General features: G+C 55.4%; 1 protein-coding gene across 1 annotated transcript; it reads right to left on the bottom strand.

Annotated features, from left to right (window-relative positions):
* Positions 1-262: 262 nt before the first annotated feature.
* On the bottom strand, positions 263-21,677 carry SYT12 (synaptotagmin 12). The gene is made up of 8 exons (XM_035013368.1): positions 21,610-21,677; positions 15,543-15,599; positions 11,891-12,084; positions 9,536-9,928; positions 6,315-6,530; positions 5,544-5,664; positions 4,516-4,649; positions 263-3,129 (listed from the first exon to the last, which is right to left on the bottom strand). Exons 2-8 carry the CDS (start codon positions 15,574-15,576, stop codon positions 2,956-2,958), a joined length of 1,266 nt encoding a protein of 421 aa, XP_034869259.1. The 5' UTR covers positions 15,577-15,599; positions 21,610-21,677; the 3' UTR covers positions 263-2,955.
* Between the last annotated feature and the right edge of the window lie 233 nt (positions 21,678-21,910).

Below are 21,910 nucleotides of genomic sequence, written 5' to 3'. Positions count from 1 at the left end.
CTGTCGGCATAGTTGGCTGAGGCAGGAGAGAGGAAGTGAAGCTCTGAGCGGCTGCGGGCGCTAGGCTGGCTCACCCCACCCCTCCCACACGCAGGCGTGGCCCAGTGTGGTCAGGTCACTGACCTCCATACCTGTCCTCTTGGATGCAGTGCGGCCTGTCCCGGAAGCATCCCAGACGAAGGGGGCCTGGGACCCTCGAGCCCTGTGGGAGGCAGGCCTCCTGGGGACTGCTGGTGATTTCCACCTAGATCATCCTCCTATACTTGCTGTGATCTTCCAGGGCAGGGGAGGGAGAAACTAGAGCAGCCTGGGGGAGTTGGGGAAGGAGGCAGTGTGGCCTGACGGTTAAGAGCATGAGCTTCGGAGCCAGACAGCTGGAGCTTGAGTCCCAGCTCTGAGGCTTTCTGGCTGTGTGATCTTGGACTAGTTACCTAACTTCTCTAAGCTTCTGTTTCCGGACCTGCAAAAAAGGGGATGACAACAGTACCTCCCTCTGGGTAGGGAGGGATGCAGGATTGCAGCCTGGCACTGGCACCCACTGAACTTGGACGACCCTTTTCTCCCTTTCTTTTGGTTCTCTTCTCCTCAGCCTCCCCCAAATTTGCTCTCGCAAGGTTGACGAGTTGGCCCATTTTTTGCCCGCTCCTGCCCTTTTGTGTATTGTTCCCTCTTCCAGAAATGCTTTTTTGGCCTTGTCTACCTTTTTCAACCTTATGGTTCTTCTTGCCCTGAAGACGGCTCAGCGACACCACCAGGAAGCCCTCCGTGGTATTCTCTATTGCCATCCTCCCCACCAGGCCTGGCTCAGGGCCCCTTCTCGGAGCTTCCCAAGCAGTCTGATGGCATTGGTCCTTGTGATGGCCTCCCCAGCCAGACGGGGGCCTCCTTCCCCTCTGCGTACCCAGCAGCAGGGCGGTCCACTCAGAGCAACCCACACAGAGACCCAAGTCCCTGATTCCTGGAGAAGAGACCAAGGTGATTTGGGGCTGAGCCAGGCTCCCCGGAAGCCCCCTCCTTCCTGCCCCAGCTTTATTTTGGTTCTAGAATCATTCCAGTCAGCAGACTCGGTCCCCACCGTGCCCGTCCCCGGTACACAGTCCACAGTTCATGCAGTTAGAGGGAGGGAAGGAGGGGGAAGAGAAGGGGGGTGTAAATGGCCTGCCTGTGCTGCTTAGTCACTGGGGCAGGAAGAGTCTGGGTCGCCCCGGCTGCAGAGGCTCACCAGCGGTGTCCCTGGACCCCGTGCAGACCTCCTGGTGCCGGCCCCAGGGCTGGGCCACAGCCGTGTCAGGTGGGGAGGGCCACAGTTCTGCCTCCAGTCCCATGACCACCCTGGGCTCTCCCAGCTGCACTGGGTGGTTGGGTGGGGGGCGCTGGTTGGGCCTGGGTCTCCCTAGCTCACCAGTGCCAGAGGCAGCCAGCCCGAGAGCCCTGCCCTGACCTGTGGGTGGCCCCAGGGAGCAGATACCACCCTCCCCCACCCCATCCTTCTGAACTGGCAGGGGCACCCATCCCTCAGCTGCCTGCTTCTCTGAGGCCGCCTCTGGTGGATGGGGGCTGCCTCAGCCAGGGACAGCTGGAAAGTATGCACGCTCTTCCTCAGCTGGGGGGTGGGGGGTGGTAGCCAAAGCCCTGTGGGGGCTAAAGAGCCCAGCCCCTTTGCTTCTCGGCAGGACCCCTCTGGGGGGCCAGTCACACAACAGAGGTCCTCAGGCCATCAGGCTAGAGCTAGACACTCCGGAAGCCATAACATGCTTAGCTTCTGCCCCTGCTCATGGCTTTCCTCTCTGCCCTCCAGTCTTCTCCAGAGGGAGAAAGGCTCCCTGCCCCCCTCCCAACCAACCCCTTGCCTGAGAATCTCAGGATCCGCTTCTAGAACTTGACCTAGGACACTGGGTGCCACCTCCTTCCCAGTCTGGCATTCAAACCTGCTCCCCTCCCCACCCCACTGCTCTCAATCCGGATGCCCCTCGACTTCCCCTCACTGTCCCTGCTCAGACCGCCCCTTTCCTCCAAGGCCCACAAAGGCCTCTCCCACGGACCCCCTGCAGTCTGTATTCTGCCTGCCCCGCTGCCCACCAGCTACCCACAGGCTGAGGCATCTTTCTTCCCAATAGGGCCTGGCCTGGAGGTATGGAGCCAATGCCTAATTCAGTTGGGACCGAACACAAGGACCTCTGGGCCTTGCAAGGGTTATGGATCAAGGGAGCGGATTTCATAGAGCGTGACTCCAGAGCCAGCGTCCACCTGCAGGCCTCTGCTTGGCCTAGTCTCCTGGTCACTTCTCCTGCCCAGAGGCTGAGGACAGGTTGTGTCGGGGAAGTTCATGTCCACCTTGCTTGGGCTGGCTGCCTGCCTGCGATACTCAGTTCCTCTCCTGCCCCTCAGGGCACGGCTCCCATCTTGTCCCTGCAGCCCCCAGAGCTCTGCCCTGGCCGCGTCCAGCACTGAGTGGATCCCCAGCACAGGGGGGTCTTGTCTTCCGGCCATCCTAAGGGCCGTGTCCTCTTCATGTCATGTCTGCTGGTGTCTAGCACAGCGTCTGGCCCCCGAGACTCACGAGTTTCCCGTACATGACCCAGCTTAGCCCTGGCCTCCCAGCAGGGGTGGGGCGTGGAGAGCCCTGAGAGACTAAGCCCCAACACCCCAGGCCGAGGGACAGGCCGGTTGGGGATCTCAAAATGGGAGCATGATGGGCCAGTGCCAGGCTGCCTTTCCTGGGTCGTGGCCCAGTTCCAGCTGGCCCTCCGTGGGAGAAAACCCTGGGTCCCTAGACACCTGGCCAGGCCCACTCCTCCATTGCAGTCTGGACAGAAGGACCAAGATGGCTCATGGGGGCTCCGGTGGGGGACCCCAGCACTCACGGCTCCCACTGGACTAGGGAGGGGCATCGGAGCTGAGCATGGGCCAGGCCCCGGGCAGCTCGGTGCCCACCCCGGCCCGTTTTGCTGACTGCTAGTTTCGCCGAACGGCGTGCCACATGGACACGGGCCTACGCAGCGTGGCCAGCATCTGGTTCCAGTGTGTGGTGCCCATGCCGCTGGCTGACGGCCCGATAATGACATGGCCCACGTTGTCCCCTCGGCCGTCACTGCTGCTCTCAGCCACCGTCACACGGAGAGACAGGTCCTGGGGAGGAAGTGACATGGGTGCTGGGGCCCGGGTGCCAGGTCCCAGCGGGGGCCAGGGGTGGCTCCCTGAATCCTTACCCCTGATCTGCTTAGCCCCCCGGCTCTGCTGCTGCCTCCCTACACAGTGGCAAGGCTGGACTACCAGCTTCAAACGCTGGCCTCACCACCTGCCTTGCCATGGGACCTGGGGCAGTGACTTGGGCTCTTCCCACCTGAGTGCCCCATCTGTGAAATGGTAATAATACTAGTTCCTACCTGTTCTGGGAACAAAATAGGTTAAAATGTGTCAAGTGCTTAGAATAGCCTGCACACGGAGTATTTTAGATGTCTCATTATTCCTAATATAATCCCGTGTTGGACTCACAGTTGAGGAAGGAAAAGAATGTGCCTGAAATCAAAGTGGTTGAGCTGGAACTGAAACCCAGCCTGACCTCCCTCCGTCCTCCTCCTCCTCCTGCCCCTCCTCCCCCACCTTCCCCCTGGTCCCAAGAGGTCTCCTGCTCTCAGAGGCTGTGTAGTAACACAGAAGGGGACAGGTGGACAGTCTGTCCCATGAGGGTGGCAGGACAAGGCAACACCCAGCGCCAACCAGAGATGCTGGGACGTTTGCCTGCCTCGGGAACTCTCGGAGGGAGGAAGAGCTCTGGGCTTCCAAATTCAGATGGGGTGTCAGAGCCGGTGGGTTCTGTACAGCCCCGTGATTAAGGGGCAGGATTTGGCTCAAGGCACAAAAGGACGTTCTCACTGTCAGGAGTGCCCAAGGATGGAAGGAGGTAGGGAGGCGAGGTGGTAAGCTCCCCATCCTCTGAGGCATGCCAGCAGGGCCACTGGTGTGGCACAAGCCATATCCTCTGTAACCCCCCAGGCTTGGTCTGTGGTATCTATGCCGGGGAGGCGGGGGGGGGGGGGCGCCCTCCCTGGAGCACGTGACCTTCTGAAAGCCACGGCAGTGTGAGGGGCTCAGCAGGGCCTCTGCAGGGAGCGTCTGCAGAGATTTAGGGCCAGAGCTGTGGGTGCTTGGGTTAGCCCTGGCTCATCTCCAGGCCTTTGTAGCTCCTACGGGGAACTGTCTCCCCCCAGATCTCGGCTTAGCTCACCCCTCCTGCCAAAGCCTCCCCTGACCGCCAAAGTCTGGCATGCTCCTAGTGGATTAGGACTGTCTGGGGACTTTCTGCCTGTCCCTTGTGAGCACCAAGGAAGCAGTGCCTGTGTCCCCAGCCCTCACCATAGGGCTGGTACCTAGTGGGTGCTCCATAAATACGTCTCCACTAGAAAGGTGAGGGCTTGAGGCAAAGCATCGCCACCTGCGGGAGCCCTGAGACGTGAGGCCGGAGTGGCTGGAGTGGCCCCAGAGCCCCCCACGCCTGAGCCGTGCCCCCCTCACCTGGAGCACGATGGCTGGCACTGAGAAGATCATGGCTTCGTTGAACACTGGGTTGGGGTCGTCCCTCTTCACAGCCGTCTTCTTTTTGCTCATCTTCCGCCCATCCTGAAGCAGGTACACCTTGACGAAGGGGTCTGTGGGCGAGAGGTGGGGGTCAGGACCAGGGCCACACTCCCTGGGCATAGGCCTGCCCAGCCCTAGTGGCCCGCTGGTTCCACATGCCCCAAACCTTCACTGCTGCCACCATCTCCTGCCGTCCTGCCACTGGGCCTCTATTTCTTTCCTATTTTACAGATGAGAAAACTGAGGCTCACGCACAAGTCAGGAGAAGAGCGGGGCTTTGGGCTCAGGCAGCCCGCCTCCTGGCCCCCACACGTGCACCCCGCCCATGGCGCTCAGCAGAGTCGGCAGACCCACCACTTCTCATTCTATAATGAGCACAGACGTCAGCCCTGAGTCACCCTGCGCCCGCTCAGTGGAGCCTGACTCTGAAATAACAAGTCGCTCTCTACTTGTCACCCTCCGCCCACTAGGTGTCCTTGCTGTACCCGCCTGGACCCTGGACTCCCCCCAGCTCCCGGCAGGTCGGGCTCCCCCCCCAAGCCCTCTGTTTTCAGTTCTGTTCTTGCAGGCTGGGGGCATCAGGTCCTGCCCAGTACCCACACCATCCTGGGGGTCCTGGGATCTGGGATGCAGTCCAACTCCTGGGAATGGAGCCTCCACCATGAATTCTAGTTCTGGGGAGCAGGTGTCCACCTTGGTTTCTTCCTAGTGCCCCAGCCTCCTGCTCTCAGACTCCAGTCTGTCCCTCCCGGGCATTCCCTGCCACCCTCGGCTGCTCTCACCTTTCCCCAGCTAGACTGATTTCCCCACTGTGCACGGCTCCTGAGCTCAGCCAAGACCGGGGGTGGAGGAGCCTGGCACCGTGCCCCACACCTGCTGATGCTCCCAGGTGTCCCCGGCTTATCAGCTGGGCCACCGCTCCCGGCAGCCCACTTGAAAGAGCCGGGGAGCCAGCAGGGCCTTACCTGCTGTGGTCTTGTCGTTGGTCCAGATGAGATTCTTGGCTTTCACCACCACCACCGTGAGGCGCTCAGCCGTCGGGAGGTAGCTGAGGGACAGCAAGATCTCGCCCACAGCATCCGCAGCCTGGAGGACACGTAAGTGACTTAAGGGCTTGAGGGAAAGGCAGAAGCTTCCTTCTCCACTGAGAAGTTGTTGCTCTTGCCTTTCTACCAGGCACCGGACTGGTGGGATTGAGAAAGGGACCCCAATCCCCCATTCCATGAGGGGTGCGTCATGTCTCCCTCCTACCGGGTGTGGGTCCTGCCTTGGAAGGAGGGCCAGAGGTCGCCTGTCAAATGTGGCCACCAAACGCAGTTAGGGTCCCTCTTTCCAGTCCAGGGAAAACATTCTGTGTAGTAGCACATAGAGGTCCCAGGGGACTGGGACTGGGAGATCATTTGCTTAAATAACAGTGATGCTCCCTAAGCACGCCTACACTTAGAGAGGTAAACTTCAGCTCGGCCTCTGTCTGGAATAACTCCCTTTAGTGCCAGAGCACCTCCCAGCAGAAACCCTCTAGGAGTAGAGCTTCTGAAGGTTTGGTGGTTGGAGCAGAAGAGCAGTAAACAGTGGTTAGAGCATCTTCGTTTCATGCGGTAAACGGAGTTTCCTTGAACGCGGCTCAGGCCTCTTTCGCTCATTTCCTAAAGATGCCGGGGTTTGGGCTATTGTGGACAGTGGGGTCCTCCCTCTGCGAGAGGTGTGTGTGACCCTCTCTTCACGGGCGGACTGACCTTGTTCTGGTCCTGTAAGTAGAGCCAGCCGCTGAAGGGCTGCAGTGGGAGGTCGAGCACAGAGAGCTTCAGCTCGACCACCCCCGTGCTGACATTCCGCTCATCCTCATCGATGCCAAACACAGAAAACCGCAGGCTCTTCTCCTCCAGGGCGGCAGGGTCCAGGGGGATGGAGAACTTCTCATCGAAGAATATGGAATAGGCATTCCTCTGGATCTGTAGAGAGAAGGGGACATGGAGGGAGCTCTAACTCTGGGAAGGTGGTGGCAGCCAGGGGCCTATGGTGGGGAGAGAGCACTGGGCAGAGAGTCCAGAGGCCTGGGCTAGAGTCCTGGCTCTGCTGCCCCACAACCTCAATGCCAATTCTTCCTTTGGTGGCTCAGCCCTGAGAACTTCTTTAAAATTATTTATTTATTTATTTTAAGTAGGCTCTATGCCCACCGTGGGGCTTGAACTCACGACCCTGAGATTAAGAGTCATGTGCTCTACTGACTGAGCTAGTCAGGCACCCCAGCCCTGGGGATTTAAAAGCCCCCGCCTTCCTCTCCGTGGTGGCCAATCTGGGTAGTGTGGCATTTGAAGCTTCCAGAATCTGACACCAACTAATTCCCAGCCTCAGTGCCCATGGCTCCACAGAACCCTTGTGATGTCCTGGTTGGACCGGTTTCCTCTTTCTTGCACGAGTTCAGATCCAGCTGTGGGCCAGGCGTGCAGTAAGTACAGATAATCGTGGAGTTGGGAGCTGCTGATGTCCCAGCCCCCGCAGAGCCTGGCCCAGGATGGTCTGAATGTGTGGGATGGATGGACGGATGGAGTGACGAGGCGAGGCTGGGCAGACTCCACTTCCAAGTCCAGTCCTGCCTGGTGGGCGCCTTTGGCCTCCTCCCAGGAAGCCGTGGGCAGGCCCCCTGGGAAGGTGCCCTGGCGGGCACGGCTCCCCCTTCCATTGGGGGCTGCCTTAGTCACTGCCTGGCAATATTTAGAGAGGAGCTCTCATCCCTGGCACCGTGCCTGAAGCTGGGGGGTTGCCCAGCCTGGGGCAGCCACCTACCTACTGGGAATGACTGGGCTACAATGCTAAGAAGCCTGCCTTCTTGGGAATAAATCCACCAACACCTCCTAGCGCACTGAAGCACGCTCTTTGGTCACTGCCTGGGTTGTGGGAAGGTTCTTCTGCCACCGCTCCCTGGGAGCCACGTCCCACATCCAGTTCCCTGCCTGAGGATCTTCAAGGGCTCCTTCCCCTGTGGAATAAAGTCCACCCCCTGATCTTGACCTTGGCATTCAGCCTCTTCATGATCTCCCTTCTCCTGTCAAATGGGCCACTTTGCTGTCCCTTGCCCACAGGGGCTCAGGTTCCCTGACCATCCATTCTCTGTGTGTTGTGCTTTATGAGCACATGGGGGGAGGAAAATGGGAACTCCAGGGCCACGTCCTGGATCTCCTGCTCACTTGCTGGCGTTGTGTTGGGCAGAGCACTCTCTTGAACCTCCTCATCTGTAAGATGCCCTCGGTTCATCCCACTGGGGCGAATGAGAGAATCACGGATGTATGGGCTCTGTGAACCAGGTTCTGAGCACACATCAGGCTGTGGTGGTTCCTGTCTACCAATGTCCCTCTTCAAGGAAGGTGTCCGGAACCACTCAGGATCTTCTAGGCAGTCCAGGCCATTGACAGCGTGGATCCAGGCTCAACAGTGACACTTCATGGTCCTGAGATACAATCTATTGAATGCTTACCAGGGACTGGGCTGAGTTATTTGCATATATTAATATATCCCTTCCTCAAGGATTATGGTGCCCATTTGATAGATAGGGAAATCGTGTCACAGAGAGCTTACATGACTTATCCAAGGTCACGCTGATAGGAAGTGGGAAACTGCTATTGGAACCCAGAGAGTGAGGTTTTAGGGTCCTGCTCCTCACCACCCACTGGACTGCTTCTCTTGGGCCCCACATGTACTGGGCCGTGGTCAGTTGCTGACCATCCAGGAGTGAGGGGGGCAGCGTGGGGTGGGAGAGGGATGACACTCTCCACCACGGAGGAACAGCCAACTTCCGCATGGTTAAGAGTGACTGGACACAGGTGGGTTTCTGAGGAGTCAGAAACCACTTGGTCCTACAAGCCCTCAGGTTCTTTCTACTCCAGTTAGAGGCCACGGGGTGTCAACCTTGCCCACCTCAGAGGACTCCCAGTCATGGCGTCTGGACCCCTTTTACCCCTAATCCAGCCTGGAGGGGAGTGTGTCTCATGAAGGCTTTGCTCCCTCTTGGCAAGACAGAGGGATCTGCGAGGGGTAGCCTGGTGTGGGAGGGTGCTGGGTGTCTCCCCTTGCCCTCCCCAACCTGCTCTCCACCCCAGGAACTGACCTCTATCAGCTGAGCAACAGGCTCCCTTGGCCTCTGGCTTCTGGTGGGATCAGACAGTAGGGGTCACTCAAGGGAAACCAGAGGTCAGCGGGAGCTCGGGGTGCTTATTCCCTAGGTCCTTCTCTGCAGTACTGTGTAGTCTGACCATGTCATGTCCCTTGACCAAAGGACACAGCGTCTATCAGGGTGGCCCCTCCACATGCCTCTCTCCTTTTGGGTCCAGTAGCCTCCCCTTCCCCTTATCCCTTCAGAAGAGGGTCCACTCCATCTCTGACATCACCCTACGCCCACCCACACCATTGTTTGTTTTTCTTAAGATTTATTTATTTATTTTAGAGAGCGGGGGCAGGGAAAGAGAGAGCGGGGGGAGGAGGAGCAGAGGAAGAGGGAGAGACAGAATCTCAAGCAGATTGCCCGCTGAGCGAGGAGCCCAACACGGGCTCGATCCCACGACCCCGAGATCATGACCTGAGCCCAAGTCAAAAGTCAGATGCTTAACCGACTCAGCCACCCAGGCCCCCCCTCACCCACACCACTGTTAACAGTTCTGTTATTAAGCTCTCCCCAAATTAGCCAACTTGAACATGTCATCCCTTTCCTGCCAGGACCCTAAGCTGACCCAGGGGACAGGTGTGGAAATGGACAATTACCACACACTGGGCTCATGTGGTAGGATTGCCAAGAACTGCGCACGATGTGAGTCCTCAGGTTAGCAGCACCTTCAGCTCTGGGATTAGCATCCAGAGCTGCCCTGCGGCACCCTCCTCACATCCAGCCTGGCCCTGCAGACCCGCCTGCCTGGGGAGGACTCCCGGGAGCCCAGAGCATACCCCTGCCCCGGCCCCCACTTACCCGGGAGATGCCCACGATCTGCTCATCGGGCAGCAGGCTGACGCGCATGAAGCAGGACTCGAAGCCGGCTTCTTCCCGCTCCAGGAGGTCCTTGCCCTGCAGCACAGCCACGTGGAGGGTGTGGGAGGCCGCATCGTAGTCCATGCTCACCTCCACCTGGCCCAGCGTGAAGTCCTGCCCGAAGGTGTTGCTCACGGAGGAGATGGAGTTCAGGGAGTCTGCCGACTGGGACTTGCGGAGGGTCCCGTAGGGGGCCAGGTCCAGCTCCCGGCCCATCAGCTCCAGGGGCCCCAGCTCGCTGATGCTCTCAAAGGTGTCCTCAATGCTGAGGCTGCCTTTGCGACTGGGTGGTCCCCGAGTGCTGGCCCGCTGGGCATTCCAAGCAGGCACTCTCTGGGGGTGAGAAAAAGGAACATAGGAGCATCACAATGCAATAGGCATGGTCTTGTGAGCCTGGTTCATTCGAGGCACCTCTAGTTCTCTTTTTGCAGAAATAATGCATGCCTTAGTCAGGAAGGTCCTTGATTTTTTGTTTGTTTTTTTAAAGGATTTATTTATTTATCTGGGGGGAGAAGGAGGGAGGGAGGGAGGGGGGGAGAGAGAGAGAGAAGAGTACAAGCAAGGGGAGGAGCAGAGGGAGAGAACACCCAAGCAGACTCCCACTGAGCATGGAGCCCAGTGTGGGCCTCGATCTCACAACCCATGGGATCAGGACCCGGGCCAAAACCAAGAGTCCAATGCTTAACTGACTGAGCCACCCAGGCGCCCAGGAAGGTCTTTATTTAATGCTATTTTGTGTCACTCAGTTTTCTTTCCCTAACCACAAGGGAAGAAAGCTTTTTCTCAAAATGTTTAGTGATGTGGACTGAGTTCCATACATAAAGATGTTCACTGTAATGATGTTTATAAAAAGGGAAAGTAGTTAGCAATCTAAGGCTCCAGTGAAAGGGGAATGGGTAAGAATCCTAGAGTAGAGCTATTCAACAGACGATCGAGCAGCCTCAAAGGATGTTTACCAAAACATTTACAAAAGGAGAAGTCTTCCATGTTGGATAACACTTGCCCTAATATTCAAAAATTTCTTTTCCCTAAACTGACCCTGGGATTTGAGAAAACAAAAGCCTTTGTACCATTAAGCATCTCCCATGCTGCTGCATAGTCTTTATTACCATAATTTTTAATGGGCCCCCAATCTGTCATTGAATGGATAGCTGTAATTTACTTTACTATCCCCCTACTGTTGTACATTTATGTTGTTTCTTATTTTTCACAAATATAAATAATGCAGGATCAAATAGCTTTCTTAAAATCCTAGCTCAGAGGACCTGGTCCTTTTGAAAGCTGTTGACACATGTTGCCAAAATGCTCTTTGGAAAAGTTGTGCCAATGTACTGTCCCCCCCGCCACCACAGAATGAGAGATAATCCCCTCACACCCCAAATGAATGAGCATGTGGGACCCCTATCCAATAACAGATTCTGGCTGTGCTCTCTGGAACTCTACATGATGTTAGAAAAATTCTCTGCCAGTGTCTAATGATGAAACATGCAGCAATATATTTCAAGAGCCCTAAAAATGTTTGTACTCCCTGATATAGTATCCTACACCTGGGCATCCACTCAAAGTACATAATCCCAAATGAAGACAAAGTTTTACATATAAACATTCACTGCATTATTTATAATGGCACTTAGTAAATCATGGCACGTACATAAAAAGGAATCCGACACAGCCATTAAAATGATGTTTATGGGGCCCCTGGGTGGCTCAGTTGGTTAAGCGTCTGACTCTTGGTTTCGGCTCACATCATGATCTCAGGGTCATGCAGAGTCTGCTTAAGACTCTCTCTCCTTCTGCCCCTCCCCCCGCTCTCTCTCTCTCTCTAAAGTAAATGAATAAATCTTTAAAAAAATGTTTTATGATGGAGGCTCAACAATATGGGAAAATGCTTTAGCTGTGAGTTAAAAAGAGCAGGGTATAAAATTCTATGTAGAATTGACACCCGTCGTATAAAACCTATGCACGGTAAAAAAGACTGGTGGGTAGATTAAAAGTACTGGAAAGAAATAAATCAAAATGTTAGTAGTTAAAATACAGTTCACAGTTATTTGCCTCTGGGTGGTGGCATGTGGGGAGAGGTTTTTCTTATTTGTATTTTCCTGTTTTTCTCACAGGATGGTTTTTAAAATTGAAAACATTCATTCCCTCACCAAGTATCCCCTGATTTCACAGCACTGGGCTATGGTGGAGACACGGAGGGGGACAAGGGTCCCTGTTCACAGGAGGAAGTTAACCAGGAGAGAACAAGGGAGTGGTGAGGGAGGGGAGGCCATCTTGAGAGAGCAGAAACCTCACCTTCTGCTTGGCCTCTGCGTAGGTCTCCCCGTACTTCTGCTGAAGGTACCTGTAGTCGTAGTTTGGGAACGGGGAGGGGCTGGGGAAGCTCCCCGATGTCCAGAGCTTCCACAGGCTCACCGCTGCAATTCCCAGCAGTGCCAGGGCCCCAGCAGTGTAGACACCCACCTCCCAGCCAGGGGGGCTCTTGATTACTGCAAGGCAAGGGCAGCCTCTCATTAGTAGGCTCTGGGGTCTCCCAGTGGTTACAGACTCCCACCCAAGGAGCAGGTAGTTCAGCACTGACTTCTTTATTCACTGAACAAATATTTACTGAGTGGCTACTATGTGCCAGGCTCCATGCTAGGTGCTAGGGGATCCAGGGTTGAATAAGACATATGTACTCTGTGATTTCTGCTTCTATCCCCTTTTTCACAAAAGCATGCATTTCTACTGGAATAGGATGGTGGTAGGGACGCTTGGCTAGATCAGACGAAGAGTTGTGAACAATGGTTAAACATTCCCTAGGCTTTAAACAAATTCTTCCCACTTTTGAGTTCTCTGACCTTATAGCCTTCCAAAGACCCCTTACTTCCAGATAATCAAAGCAGCCTTTTGAGGTCTGGGGGAAGAGGGAAGGGGTTTGGGGAGAAAAAGAAATGACCCCGTTTTTGCCTCAACCTTATCTAGAACAACCCAATGTCCATCAACTGATAGATGGATAAATAAAATGGAGTCCATCTATACAATGGAATATAATTTGGCAACATAAATGTACTGGTACATGTTGTAACATAGATGAGCCTTGAAAACATCATGCTAAGTGAAAGAAGCCAGTCACAAAAAAAACCACATGTTATACGATTCTATTTATATGAAATGTTTAGAATAGGCAAATCCATACAGACAGGAAGTTGATTAGTGATTGTCTGGGGGGTTAAGGGGGCAATGCAGAATACAGGGTTGCTCTGGAGGATGATGAATGTATTCTTAAAGTTAAAAGTGTTGATGGGTACAAAATAGGTTAAATCCACTGAATTGTACTCCTTAAGCGGGTAAATTGTATGCTATGTGAATTTTATCTCAATAAAGCTACTGCCAAAAAAAAAGTCTCAGCCAGAAGTGAGAGGTAGCTTTTTGGCAGTGCAGGGCTTGGGCACAAATCCAGATGCTCAAATGCTCTCTCTCCACTGATAAGTAAAGAACTTTCCCTATCTGAGCCTCACTGTCCCCAGACATAGTAATTAACCGCCCCCTCACCTGTGTTGGGTGAGCTCTCACCTAGCAGAAGTGACCTTCTGTTGGCCAATATAATTCTCTAGACCATTCTCAGTGCTGCCTCTATACTCAGTTCAAATGAGGAAACTGAGGTGCACAAAGGATAAAGAACTTGCTCAAGGTCACAGAGCCAGGAAGGGGTGGTCCTGGGATTCTAACTCGGGCAGCCAGACTTCAGAGCAAGCAGGAGTCTCCTCTGCCCCACCCAGCCTCGACCCAGCACAGTTCCGAAGTAGCAGGGTGGAAAGAGGTGGGAGGGCACTTCAGGGGCGGAGATGTATCACCGCAACATCTGTTGAACACCTACTGTATGCGAGGGAGTCAGCCCCAGGGCCAGTCCCTGTCCTTAAGTAGCTCACAGTCTAGGGATGAGGTGAATAGGCAAATAAACAGACAAAACGGAGTGATGAGAACAGTCCAGGAGGGCTTCCTGGAGGAGAGACATCTAGGCTGAGATACGAAGGAGGAGCAAGAAATGTGCCAGGCCAAGGCTCCAGGGACTGGGAGTTTCGGGCAAGAAGAGGAGAGGATGTACAAAGCCTGGAGTGTTCAGAGTGTCCAATGGGAGAGAAGGAGTGGGGCATTTGGGGCTGGGGAGCTCCTTGCCACCCCTTCCCTGAAGCCAGGCTGCAAAGGGATCACACAGCAGTGGCAGCCCCTCTGGCAGTGGGAGACCTCAGCCTGCCCCTGCTCTCTTGAGCCTAGCCAGAATCCACAACACTATCACATTCGGGAGCAGGGCAGGGCCCGGCCTGTAGCCCTGGCATTTATCCAGAACTCAGCATCCTATGATCTCCCTACCTCCACCTGCTAGAGGAGGACAGCTGAGGCTGGGAGAGGCTAGAGAGCATGCCCAGCCATCGGCCCAAGGCCACGGGGTAAGAAATGCAGAGCCTAGCTGCCACCTTGACACCGTGAACTTGAGCCTCCCCATCCAGAGAATGGACATGACCACATCCCCCTAAGCAGACGGTCCCGCCCTGGGGAATTTATCTTGCGGGGGCAAAAATCCCAGGAAGTTTTATATCTGGTGTGAGTCATCGAGGTTGTATTTATAACATCAGAAATCTGCAAACAGCCTGGCGGGGTCACTGGGGCCAGGTGGTGCTGACTTGGGAGGGAAATATCACTGGCCTTTGAGAATTTAGGTCATTAGGATGTCACTGTGGCAAAGCAGGAAGACATTTTCAGGCATTGTTGAAAGAAAAAAAAATGAATCCACGACATGGTCCAACCACACAGTTTGACGTAAAAATCACACAGTCTATGGACAAGGACTGGGTGGGACGAGGGACAGATGAGAGGAGCAAGAAATCAGGATGGAGGGGCTGTGAGCAAACTCTGTGTTCTGATCTCTGTTGACAGAATGTAATTTGTGGGCTAACCGAAACCACAATAGAGATCTACAGTGGGCCCCAGGCAAGCCCTGCTGAGCCAGGAAAGTTCTGGGAGTCTGGTGAATAAGAGATGGCCTGGGAATGGGCCTGGTAAACTGGTGAGTGAGGTGCACATGTGGGGGCTCCGGCCGGGATGTGACTCGGTGGGCTCTCAGCAGGGCCTGGGTGGTTCCCAGGGGCAGGCAAGCGGGTGGGCACTGAGGTCTGAGGTCCCCGCAGACGATGGGCAAGAGCCAGGCTCCCCTGAGAGTTAGGATCCCAGGGGGGCTGAGGGACTGAAGCCAGCTTCCTGGTTAGCAGAAAAGGGGGGCAGAAGAGGAAAAGCCCCAGGAAGGTGACGCAAAATGATGCCTATTAATGCAAGTTTATTTATCCATTTTATTGACTGCCAGCCTCGGGTGGTATGGGAAGAATTCCTAAGGGAAGCCAGGTCTCCGCTGGGACCAGAAATGAGGAGGAGGAGGCAGTGGAGTGGCAGGTAACAAAAGCTTCCTTGACTGTCAACTATTCGCCAGGCCCTGGTCCAGCACTTGATTGTAGATTAACCACTGAGACCCCAGAAGCTGAGGGGCCGAGGAGACATTCGCTGCCTGCCAGTCTGGCACTAGATCTGGCCCCTGGGGCCTCCACACCAGTCTCGAGGGCTTAGCCAGGCAGAGGCAGGGAAGGATTCTGGGCAAAGGGAAGGGCACGGGCAAAGGCCTGAGTTGGCATTTTATGTAAGTTTGGTCACTGAATCTTCCCAGCAGTCCTTGAGGGAGGCCTCACTGCCCCCATTTTGCAGATGAGTAAGTGGAGGCTCAGAGAGGTGTCATCACTTGTCCAAGGCCATGCCAGTTCCTAGCCCCATGTCCCCAAGGCTGTGGGACCTTGGGCAAGTCCCTCTCCTTACTGGTAAAATAGGGCCATTGCTGGCATCCCACTGACCCCCCCCCACCCTCCCACCCCAGGCCTGGTGGGAGGGCCATGTGAGATGACAGGCTTCTGCTGGGACTCACCGCTCAGGTGGTATTCAGCCACATCCATGGCCATGATGCCCACTGAAGCAGCTGGGCCTGGAAGGGGAAAGAGAGTCAGCAGAGGGGGCTTTGGAGGGCCACCAACCCCAACCCTATGCCTTGACCTTCCTGATGCCCATGGGCCTTCCGGAGCTCACACTCACTTGTGAGGAGAGCTCAGCCCAAGGTAGGTGGCTTTTAAATGGCATTTTTATTTTTTTTTAAATGATTTTATTTAATTATTTTTCAGAGAGAGAGCGAGAAAGCGCACACACAAGTTGGGGGGATGGGAGGAGGGGGCAGAGGGAGAAGCAGGCTCCCTGCTCAATCCCAGGAGTCTGGGATCATGACCTGAGCTGAAGGCAAACGCTTAACCGACTGAGCCACCCAGGCACCCATTAAATGGCATTTAAAAAAAATGGTGTTTAAAGCTCTTTTCAACCACTCTAAGACCATCTTAATTTCCGGGTTGCCAGATAAAACACAAGATGTCCAGTGACATTTGAATTTGATTCATTTTTAGTATAAGTATATCCCAAATATTGTCTGGGACATACTTATACTAAAAAAAAAATTATTCATTGTTTATCCGAAACTCAAAAGTTCCTGGGCATCCTGCATTTCTATTTGCTAAATCTGGCACCCCTACCTCATTTCCATCCAACCAACTTCCTACCAGCAACAATTCTTTGATTCTTTGCTACTCATTAGTGTGGGCCCTTGGGGTGTTTGCTAAGCCTTACTCCAAAAGCTTTTGTTTCAACTGGAAAGGAAAGGCTGCATTTCTGTAATATTCTATTATCAGTCCTTTCACTGCTCAGGATGGTTTCCTTCCCACCCCCACCCCCCCAATTCCAAGTGTTATGGATGTTGAAGGTCTGACTTAGTTGTTCTAGAAAGGTCTGGGAGTCATACAAGCCATTACCTGAACCCGGGTGACTGCTCATAGTTTTATTACTGTTGCTGAGAAGTAAATTTGTCTCACAGACATGAGCTAAGGGAATGGAAAAGGGAGACTGGGATAACCCTATGGGCCTCAGCTCCAGGGGCACGGGAGGACAGGAGAGCCCCGCCCCCCCCAGAGGTGGTCGCAAACACGTCAGGGTATTGCTTGCCCACCCAAGGGCCACTGTTTTTCTGTTCCTGTTGGCAGGAATGCCAACCTAGCATTGCTGGATCTTCTGGCTTTATATGATTTTATTTTATTTTAAAAATATTTTATTTTCAATTAATCTCTACACCCAATGTGGGGCTCAAACTTACAACCCCGAGATCAAGAGCTGCGTGCTCTACTGACTGAGCCAGTCAGGAGCCCCAGTCTCCTGGCATTTTATTTTATCTCTCTCTCTCTCTCTCTCTCTCTCTACCTACCTACCTACCTTCTGTCTTTTTAAAGAAAGGCCAGATACCTGGACTTTTTAATGTGCAGTTTCTTGATTTTTAAATGTTGTAACTAATTCACAAAAAATGTAAACACTGTCCAGCCACAGAGTAAAAGGCTCCAGGGCTGTGGCTTGGCTAGCCTGTTTGCAACCCCTGGAAGGATCCTGTGGGTTCCCTTGGGGACTGGGGTCAAGTCAGAGGGTAAGCATTTTCCTGAATGCTGGGGTTCTCCCCAATCTATGGCTCTAGAGCCGAGAAGTTCGGGTGCTTTGGTTCAGACAGGGTTATCCAGCACACACTGGAGTGCCAGAAGTCTCAGGGCAGGAGGCCTTCAGAAATGGGGCAGGACAGGGCGCCTGGGTGGCTCAGTTGGTTAAGCGACTGCCTTCGGCTCAGGTCATGATCCTGGAGTCCCTGGATCGAGTCCCGCATCGGGCTCCCTGCTCAGCGGGGGGTCTGCTTCTCCCTCTAACCCTCTTCCCTCTCGTGCTCTCTGTCTCTCATTCTCTCTCTCTCAAATAAATAAATAAAATCTAAAAAAAAAAAAAAAAAAGAAAGAAATGGGGCAGGACAGAGCCCTGGGGCAAAGGTCTGTCAGGTGCCCAGACAGCTCCTTGCTCCCAGCTACCCTGATCATGATCCAGTAAGACGTGGGTCTTCCATGGTGATACAAGGGAGGTATTAACCAGGGAGGCTTCACTGTTGCTGACTCGAACGGGGAGCTCATTCCTGGGACCCTGGGCTGTCGATCTTGATGACAGTTAACCCTGATGAGCACTCTTTATGCCCGAGAACACGGTTCTAAGCATTTTGCATATATATTAACTCATTTAATCCTCTAACCACCACAGGAGGTAGATACTATTACCATTTCCGGTTTGCAGAGGAGAGACCTGAGGCCCGAAGGGAAAATCATTTGCCCCAGACCACACAGCTAAGAAACCAGTCAACCCGGGCCATCTGGCTCCACACTCCTAACTTCGTGCCTTACTGCAGACAGGCATATGGTTTCTGAACTTTCCTAAGAACGTGCAGGCCAAACTGGTCACTGTGGACAAGTCCAGGGTGGCCCTAGTTCCCGGCAGAACAGGGTCTGGACACACCAACACACACACATTAGGGTGAACACACATGTCCCAGCCCACCTCTGCCTTGCTGGGAATCTAGTAATGCCATCAGCTTTCTTTCCGGCTCACTTGGCACAAGGCTGACTTCCAGAGCGAGGCTGCCCGGGGACAGCCAATGCCAGCAGCAGGCTGGGTACACCCCTGTGGCAAGTACCACCTGGTATGGGACAGAACCCCGTATCTGCTCTATCCGACCTAGAGCCGTTGGGGGCCCCCAGCCCTCCGAGGCTGGTCCAGCTCCGACCCCAAACTATCACACTGCCCACTTTTCCCCCACCCCTCATTCTAAGACCCCTTCCCCGGGAGCTGTAATTTCAGTGAAAGTGTGAATGATTCTAGGCACACCCAAGCCCCAAGTTTCTGCAGTGGTCCCCAGGGAGGTGGCAGAAGCCAGACCACATCTGCCTGGAGGGAGGGAGCGAGGGAGGGAGGAGAAAACTGGGGTGGGGGAGGGGGTGGGCAGCCTGAGCACAGCTCTGAATTCCAGATCTTTCCCCTCACTAGCTCTGAGCCGCAGTCATCCCATCTGTAAAATGGGGCTCATGACTGCCTTATCAGGGTGCCAGGAGGGTAGAATGAAAAGTAAGGGTAGTCTGGCTTGGTAACTATTAGCTGCTGTGGTTACTGGGCCTGACAATCGTCCCAAAGGCCCTCAAACTAACCCCTAGTTTGAGCAGGAGAATCGTGGGGGCCGCACTGCCAGCCTGCAGATATGTTTTATTTGTCTTCAAAGGGAGTTGCCAACATTTAAAAACTGGGAAAATTCCCATTAAAAATAGATTTCTAAAAAAAAAAAAAAAAAGCTGGATTTACAGCTTCCCTTTAGAAGTTAGAAGATCTGGGGGCAGGTGGGTTGGTCTCCCTCCACCCCTGCAAAATTACCAAATTGTGAGTAGGCTCTGCCCCTTCGGACAGGGTATTTATTCCTCAGGACTGGCCCCTCGCCTTCCTCCATTCACTTCCAGAACCTGCCGGCCCCTGGAGCATCTCCATTCATGAGCCCGGTAAGCAGGCTTTCGGATGAGCTATGAGAGGTCCAGAAAGGTTCAGTGATTTGCCCAAAGCCACAGAGCCAGCAGTGGTAGAGCTGGTCCTGCAACCCTACCCCATTAGTAGCCACAGCCCCCACAGATTTCACATGTGACTCCCGCAACACCTCCCCCAAGACCCCAATGGGGCACAGCCTATTATGAACCTCGGTCCACAGTGGAGGAAGATGAGGCTCAGAGAAGGGCAGTGAATTTGCCCAAGGTGAACCAACCAGTAAGCAGGGAGTTGAGACTGAGCCAGAGCTCAGCAGCAAGTGGCTTTCCTCACCAGCCCGGAAACGCCCTGGCTCCATCTCATGGACCACAACCTCAGCAGGCTCCCATCGCCAGCCTGGAGGTCCGCCCGGCAGAGGGGCTGCAGCTTCGGCTCGCGACAGGATGCGGACAAGGCACATCGGGAAGCCAGGGCAGCCTATGATAGAGCTCCCCTGAGCTTCTGATACACAGGAAACGGGGCTCAACCCGGCTGAGCCAGAGCTGCCCCAAACTCACACCCGAGCTCCTCAGATGCATGTCCCCCTCTCTGGCACCCTTTCCCATCCAGTCTATTAATTCTGGCCCCAACCCCCGAAACGCGAAACTGCATGGGGCTTGCTCACTGGAAACCGCTCTAAGCTCAAATCCAGGCTTAATCATACCTACCTGGCAATAACTACCGATTGCTGTAAGCATTAGACATAATTTATGCTAAGTGCTCAGCACGGAGCCTAGACTGGACTAGGCACACGATACAGACACGATGCTTGACTGGATAAATGGGTCCCCATTTTCAAGATAGGAAGCGAGGGCCCCAGGTCACACAGATTTGAGTAGCAACCCTGGGATTGGCGTCAAGGTGTGATGGATCTGGGCCTGGGCTCTTGGCCGTCATGCCACCTCCTGACCAGGCCTTTCGGGGGGTGGAGGTGGGTGGGAAGAGTTGTCACTGGTCTTACTGGAATCTGACTGCAGTCGAGGCCCCCTCCTGGGCTTGTCAGAGGAATGGCTTTCCAGGAATTTTGTGCCTCTTCAGGAGAAAGGGGCCCCGTGTCTCTGCTCCCCCCACCCTATTTCCTTGCTCACTGTATCCCCACATCACATCTGTGGCTAGCAAGGTGTTGCCTGTCCCCTGCCCCCCGAGGGTCATCAGATAATAGGAAGGATTAGGATGTGGGCACAGGGCAGTCCTCGACCTCCCAGGCTGTGGACCTCTTTAGGATCTTTAGGTCTGAAATCTTTTTCAAGTGCTGCCCCCCACCGCGGAAATTACCACATCCTGCTCCCATCTCCCTAGAGCCCACAGAAACTGCAGGACAGACTGGCTAGGGTGGTGGTGGCTGGCATTTACTGGGCACCTACCATGTGCCAGGCACTGTACCAAGGCCTCGCCATGGTTTATTTCAGCAAGTCCTCCCTGCCGCCCTCGGAGGGGGCTGCTCCTCTGCCCATTGTACTGGTAAGAAAACTGACGTGCAGGAAATGACTTGCCCAGCGTCACCAGAGCCGACAAGAGGCAGAGCCCAAGCTTGAACCCTAGACTGGGAACCTCCACTCTCCCAAGCTAGGGGAAGGTTCTGGATTTCAGAGTGGGGAGGCAGGGGGCTTGGATACTTGTCTTGACCTTTCTCCAGACTGGCTAACTTGGCTGGAACTCCTGCCTGCTCGGAGCCTCAGTTTCTCCACTTCTAGTAAGGAGCACAACTGCTACTGTTCTCCAAGTCTGTCCCCCTCCCCAGCTTGGAGAAGCTGACATTGCTGGGTGAAGGTTTCCCAGTCACGCTGGGGTGGCCTCACTGACAGAGGAGGGGGGCACAGAGTCACGCAGCCCTGGAAGAGGGGTCACCAGGATGGCTGGCTCAGGGCTCCTCCACCTACAGGCCTGGCTCCAGGTCCCCATGTTGGGCCCCACTCCCACCCCCTCATCAGCCCAAATCTACAGTCCGAGGCCCTGAGACACAGCAAGAGCAGCAGCATCAAAGGTCCCCAGGAGCCCCCGGAAAGCCCCACACGAAGGCCAGTGACACTGGACGGGGCTGAGGATCCTCTCCCGAGCTCCCGGGGCCTCCCAGCGATGGGGTGTGACATGCCTCTCCGTATCGGAGCATTTCCTGAAGACCCAGCACCCCTGCCAAGGGAACCCCCAGGGTGTATGGGGACGCGAATGTGGGGGCTGACGTGGGAGAGTCGGGAGAGGGTGTGAGATGGGGCAGGGGCGGTGGGGACAGTCAGGATGCTGAGTGTGAGAGTGAGGGGCGCTCGTGTAGCGCGGGCGCCGGGGAGGCGTGTAAACGGCCGGGGGAGTCGCGTGTGTGCACACGCGGGACGGGCGTGCGGGGCGCGCTGTGATGCGCAGTGAGCGGAGTGGCCGGGCCGGGCAAGGGCGCCCGGCGTGCGTGTGCAAGCGCGGCGCGGCGCGGGTGTGCAGGGTGCGCGGAGGCCGGGGTCCGCGGCGCTGGGAGGGGGCGCTACGTGCGTCCCCGCGCCGGACGGGCTCCCGGTGGTGCGCGGGGGCGGCCGGGTGCTACTCACCCAGGCTCCGCGGAGGGGCCGCCTCTCAGCTCCCGCTCGGGCTCCGGGCTCCCGGCTCCCGACTCCCGGCTCCCGACTCCCGGCTCCCGGCTCCCGGCTCCCGGCTCCCGGCTCCCGGCTCCCGACTCCCGGCTCCCGGCTCCCGGCTCCCGGCTCCCGGCCGGCCTCCTGCAGCGCGCACGCACCGGCGCCAAGCCCGGCCGTCGCCGGCCACGCCAGGCCTGCAGTGTCGCCCGGCGGCCGCCTCGGAGGAGCGCGGCGCGGGCCGGGGGCTCGGCGGGGCCGGGGCGGCAGGCGGGAG

Source organism: Mirounga leonina, unplaced genomic scaffold (genome assembly GCF_011800145.1).
Source record: "Mirounga leonina isolate KUSES-001 unplaced genomic scaffold, KU_Mleo_1.0 Mir_166, whole genome shotgun sequence".
NCBI lineage: Eukaryota > Metazoa > Chordata > Mammalia > Carnivora > Phocidae > Mirounga > Mirounga leonina.
The sequence above is the reverse complement of the archived record's forward strand: the minus strand, read 5'-3'. Positions and strand labels throughout refer to the sequence as shown.

What these genes read in the sequence shown, in the direction of transcription:
- SYT12 (XM_035013368.1), bottom strand. Translation starts at nt 15,576, where the DNA reads ATGGCCATGGATGTGGCTGAATACCACCTGAGCG. An exon ending in ACGCAGAGGCCAAGCAGAAG is followed by an intron (nt 9,929 to 11,890) that starts GTGAGGTTTCTG and finishes TCTCACCCCCAG; the next exon opens with AGAGTGCCTGCTTGGAATGC. An exon ending in CAACGACAAGACCACAGCAG is followed by an intron (nt 4,650 to 5,543) that starts GTAAGGCCCTGC and finishes TCTCGCCCACAG; the next exon opens with ACCCCTTCGTCAAGGTGTAC.